The sequence below is a fragment of the Cupressus sempervirens genome, chromosome 2 (genome assembly GCF_028749045.1).
Source record: "Cupressus sempervirens isolate cs-2001-9-10 chromosome 2, ASM2874904v1, whole genome shotgun sequence".
NCBI lineage: Eukaryota > Viridiplantae > Streptophyta > Pinopsida > Cupressales > Cupressaceae > Cupressus > Cupressus sempervirens.
In genome coordinates this window covers 22,223,561-22,228,500 of record NC_143119.1, presented here as the reverse complement: position 1 = coordinate 22,228,500, position 4,940 = coordinate 22,223,561, and the positions used below count along the sequence as shown (strand labels likewise).

Genomic DNA, 4,940 nt, shown 5'->3' with positions numbered 1-4,940 from the left:
AATTGGTCCTTCATCAACCTCGTTACTTCTACAAGTTATTTACTAGTGCAAAATGTTTATGAGCCCTTGACTTTTATTTTCCAGAGGTAGCATCTTATCCTTGCCTATCAAAAACTTTGAGTTCCAATAATTCCAATTTTCCTTCAGAATCCATTTTTTCTTGGCAGCACTATTACATCCCATAGTTATATTGCTCTCAATTTTGAGCGGCAAAGGATTCGAGAGTTAATTTTCTCCTCAGCCCCCTAATCTTTTTACACAATAGTGTGGTTCTCAGATTTACTCTTCTTTCAAACCTGAAAGAACAGGTGCAGTAACAAAAACACCAGAACTCAAGGAATTTAACTCAAGGGAAACAAACGCTGAACCTTCAGGAGAAGCTTCCTAAAGAAGCTTTTTAATTATTATAAAATTACAACTGGAACTTACCCTTTTGAAAATGGGGACAAACTTTCGGAGAAGCTTCCAAAACACGCTTTTCAGATTATCATAACATGACAAATTTCATATTTTTGTCCACTAAAATGATTTTTCTCATTGCTAAAACCAATGAGAAATAAAAAAATCGTGTTTTTAAATAATGAAAAATAAATATTAATAGCAAACTATTAGATTTTATAATAGCTTTTAGTTAGAAAGATTTAATACTTAATTTCTATTAGCTTAGTGATTCCATCAAATTAAAATTTTATGGATTGAATGATTCCATAAGTATCCTGCCCGAGACAGAAACTAACAATGAGATAGAAAAATAAGGCTCTGCCTGGACTAACAACAATAAAACCCTTTTCAGCATAGTCATATACTGATGCTATTGGGAATTCCCTTAAAAGTGAGTCCACCGGCCTTGGTTTCATCTGAAGTGTTTGGAAATAGGAGCGTGTAGGGAAGCTTTGCGGCACCACATCTGTTTTTCAGGTTTGGATCCTCATTTCTAGCCACAATCTTGTTCTCGATGGCCAACAGGTTCTGCTGAAATTTCTGATAGGCTTGGGAAACCCTATTGTCATCAATCCATTCTTCGGTTGAACCCTGCCCCAAGTAAACCTCGTCGGTGGAATGGCGAGACAAGATTTCCAAGACAGCCATGGTAGTAGTGGCTGTGGTAGGGTCCGTAAGAGTCTTGAGAAAATAGGCCTCTGGGTCCTTGAGTAATTTGGAATACTGGTCCGACCCTTTCTGTGGAACAAGCTTTCGGGTGGTACTGGGGAGATTGGGCATGAATCCAGCGTAATCATACTGGCTGAAGTTCACCGCAGCGTGGTGAGCAGAGGCAATCCATATGAGTGTGGTGACTGCTTCCTTCAGATCGCTCAGGCTCTTCATCTTGTACCACCCTGCCTCCTCGGTTGTCTTCCCACCGTGTTGCAGCTTCTTGTCCCCGTGCCCAACTTCTATTATCTCTTTCCACCACGCTCTCACTTCTTCGTCACTTTCCATACTCACATCATCGCTGTAATAAAGTGATAAGTAATCAGACACCCATGATTTCAAGGCATCCCATATTTCAAGCCCGTCCACCGCATATGGATAATCTTTGATCACCAGTTCCACTCCACCTGCTTCATTTATTGTGGCCATGCCCCTGCAGAAGCAGGGCATCAAAATCAATATCATCAATTACAATGTCAATCGATGACTAAAACATTCACAACTTACCTTCTTTTCAGATCAGCGGGTAGACCTTGCTCGTTGAATTTCCAGTCGAGGTATGCTTTGGAAGAGATTTCCATTGCATATCTGCCTGGACTGAAACATCTCTCGATAATGCCATCTGCATTTATCAGGTTTTCACGAGCTGCACGATTGATGTCCATGGTGTTGCGAAAGTGAGGGACAAGTAACTTGTGAAGTGGGTGCAATTTGCTCAGATTTCTGTGAGTTGAAATGATGAACGGCTCTACCACCGCATGTGTTCTAAGCCTGAAATTGTATAGCCGGCTCCACATTAGCTATTTTCATGTGTTAATTAAGATTTTGGGTTTATTACAATGCATGAACTCCCTAGTCTAGACATAATAACTGCGGACCAATGATTAACTACGCCTTGTCTAGTAAATCCGACTCTATAGTCTATCCATAAAAACTAGTTACCAATGATTAACTAGCTGGTGATAACCAGCGTCGTTGCATCGCACGTGAGCTTTGGCTAACTCCCACAACCATCCCTTATCTTCTCCACCATAATTAGGTGTGAAGACGCGGTTGTCACCGCCTCCCACAACTGTGGGAGGCAAACACAGCTCGATGGCAATAGGCCTCAGAGTTCCATCTTGGCCAAGGAAGAATATGGAGCGCGTGGCATGGATTCTGCTTGTAGGAAGGTTGTTAATGCGTCCCACGTAGGGCATGTACGCATCGTAGTAGTCCAATATAAACAGCTTCTGATCTTCGATAGCCTACAGCCAGCATATCCTCCGTCATGAGCAACATGGATATGCTTGTGGCATTTATTATTATACTTATGGCTCAAAGCTGAAGAACTGTAAAGATCACAAGAAATGTACCTTTTTCACTGACATTTGATCCAAGTAAGGAAGCAAATGTTTCTCAGTGATTGAGCTTTCCTGCTGACCGAAGTTTTCTGGGTTCAGATTGCCATGTGGCGGGAAGCGCTGTCATGGCCAAAAACATCCCTCGACTGAATAAACTTCTTACAAGAATCTAACAACGAAACTTTTAAATAGAGAAACCCCAAAAGCATACTGTCATTTCAATTAAGCAACATTAAGGCCAGATAATCATTGTGAATGATATGATCAAATGCAAATTCAAAGTCAAACCTCATTAGTTGCTTGAGTATACAAAATACACCAAGGCATTGGATTTGCTAAAATTTTCTATCGGGGAAACATTGATTAAAAATGTACACACCTCCAAGCGTTTAATAACCATGGGATTAATACCCGCAAGTGTTTGACGGGCAAACTCTTCGTCTGTCCTCCACGCATTATCATCACCTTAATCACACATCAAATTCATAACAGCATCAGGTAGAGTCTAACTTCTCCAAATGCATTTTTGTGACATAGTATGTATACATATGAACTTAAAAGTTAACGTGACTTACTGCTTATTATATTGGGTTTTGGAAATTTCAGGATCGCCTGGTCGTTTGTATCCAAAATCCCTTTTATCATCTGATAGGGAACGACTGCCTTGGCTAAACGAATTGTAATATCAGCTGGCAAGAAAAGTCCCTTACTATAGAGACCTTTAACCTCCTTCAAATTGCAGAAACTTTTCTTGAGAGCATTTAGATTTGTAAAAATATCACAAATGAGCTTTTTAGAGAAAGCTTTGATCAAATGGGCTCGAAAGTCAGAAAGACTGGCTAGAGGAAACCTCTCATCTGACGGGATATAGAAGCCTGGCGATATGAGTGCTGTCAATTTGCACTGCGGCTTTCGAGTCTCAAAATCATCGTCTGCAAGAAGGAGAAAATTAAATGCCTGCTCAAGTCATGCAAAGGAGCATTAAAATTAACACAGCTTGGTTATGGTTTACTCACTTATTCTTGTTGCGCCACGGCCAGTTCTGCACCTCATTGGATATGGGAAGTCACGGGATCCTCCGAGAACTGCCCTCTCAAGCTCCTTCCCGTTCTCAGGGTCGCCCAAATCATTGTAAACATCATACTCATAAACACGGTCCCACGGTTCCCTCTTTCCTTTATCACCGCCCTTCAATTTCACCAGCTCCTCATTCCTCCAGCCGAACAGTCCCACCGGTGTTTCCGTAGGAAGATAGCTCTGTACACATCACACATTTCCGCTTTATTATAATCATAATTCTTGGCCTTCAAACATATCGCGAGTTCGATCCCGTCAAACAAAGAAAAACTATAGAGTATAGAACATTAATATATGAAGTAAATTAACATGCCGCCTACGTTATTTGCAAAGAAGATTCGTCCACTACTCAAACTGGAACAAAACTTAGCCATCCATGTAGGATAAACCCACGAGTTACAGAGAAAATTAATACAGCCTTTGCCGGGAGGGTGACCGGGAAGATTGATGCAAACATGTTTGAGATAAAACTCTCGCAAATGCTTGTTTGTGACGAGTATAGCTCCGGGGGTCCCATAGTCAGCGGGCCATTCAAAAGTGATTTTGTGTTCTGAATCCTTAATAACTGTTCCCAAAGCTGGCCAGTTCCAGTCTAAGGCAGCTTTATGAGGGCTAACTTTACCCTTGCCGGTTTCTGCGCCAATATAAACAAAACAAAGTTCGTTACACGGTACATACCATTTTGCATTTTGCAGTGTTCTTCTAGACTCTAAACTTGCAATAAAAGTAAGGTGTACGTTACCATTGTCCTTCTGGTCACAACTGACCAGTTGAAAGACCACCTTTTTCTGCAGGATCTCTGCCACTCTGTCTCCAACACTAGCACCGAAGTCTTTACCATCCAGAAGCGACGCTTTTCTCAAAACTACGGTCCCCTCAATCTTTATATAGTCTTTCTTACTGTTTTGGGCATTATTGAAAAACCTCCTCATTTTTCCTTTCAAAGCGCTTCTTCAGCTTTTAAATGCCAACCCAGCAATTAGCAATTTTGTTTCAATGCGCAGTCAGCAAACTTTAGAAACTTGCCGCAACTTTATGCAAATTGCCGCGAGGATTGTAGAAATACGAGTCCGCAATCGTCATTAAATATAGGGGACGAGAGTAAACATAAATGAATATCTCTACTGCATACCGAAAAAAAGACCGGATTTGTATACAAAATGTCTTGGGAAATTTCTAGAATTTGTATTTTAGTGTTAAAAAAGTTTAGGTTATTTATAATTTTTTTCAGACTTCTAATGCTAGTATTACAATAGTGACTATACCTACATGTTCAACAAGTAGTAGTTTGTGAAAATTTCTATGACTTGTATTTTAGTGTTAAAAAAGTATTCAGTGTTATCAAAGTCTTGGGACTTGTATTTTAGT

At 40.4% G+C, this 4,940-nt stretch overlaps 1 protein-coding gene across 1 annotated transcript; it reads right to left on the bottom strand.

The window, feature by feature from the left end:
- Window positions 1–625: 625 nt before the first annotated feature.
- Window positions 626–4,608, bottom strand: LOC149570883 (linoleate 9S-lipoxygenase-like). Its single transcript, XM_089812442.1, has 9 exons — window positions 4,315–4,608; window positions 3,893–4,206; window positions 3,512–3,752; window positions 3,071–3,427; window positions 2,875–2,960; window positions 2,508–2,615; window positions 2,095–2,399; window positions 1,660–1,923; window positions 626–1,585 (listed from the first exon to the last, which is right to left on the bottom strand). Exons 1-9 carry the CDS (start codon window positions 4,502–4,504, stop codon window positions 799–801), a joined length of 2,652 nt encoding a protein of 883 aa, XP_089668568.1. The 5' UTR covers window positions 4,505–4,608; the 3' UTR covers window positions 626–798.
- Between the last annotated feature and the right edge of the window lie 332 nt (window positions 4,609–4,940).

Excerpts from the sequence above, each read along its gene's own strand:
- LOC149570883 (XM_089812442.1), bottom strand. The coding sequence starts at position 4,504 with ATGAGGAGGTTTTTCAATAATGCCCAAAACAGTAAGAAAGACTATATA. Across the intron at positions 2,400-2,507 it reads ATCAAATGTCAGTGAAAAAG|GCTATCGAAGATCAGAAGCT; the intron begins GTACATTTCTTG and ends TGCTGGCTGTAG. Across the intron at positions 1,924-2,094 it reads CACCAGCTAGTTAATCATTG|GCTTAGAACACATGCGGTGG; the intron begins GTAACTAGTTTT and ends ATACAATTTCAG.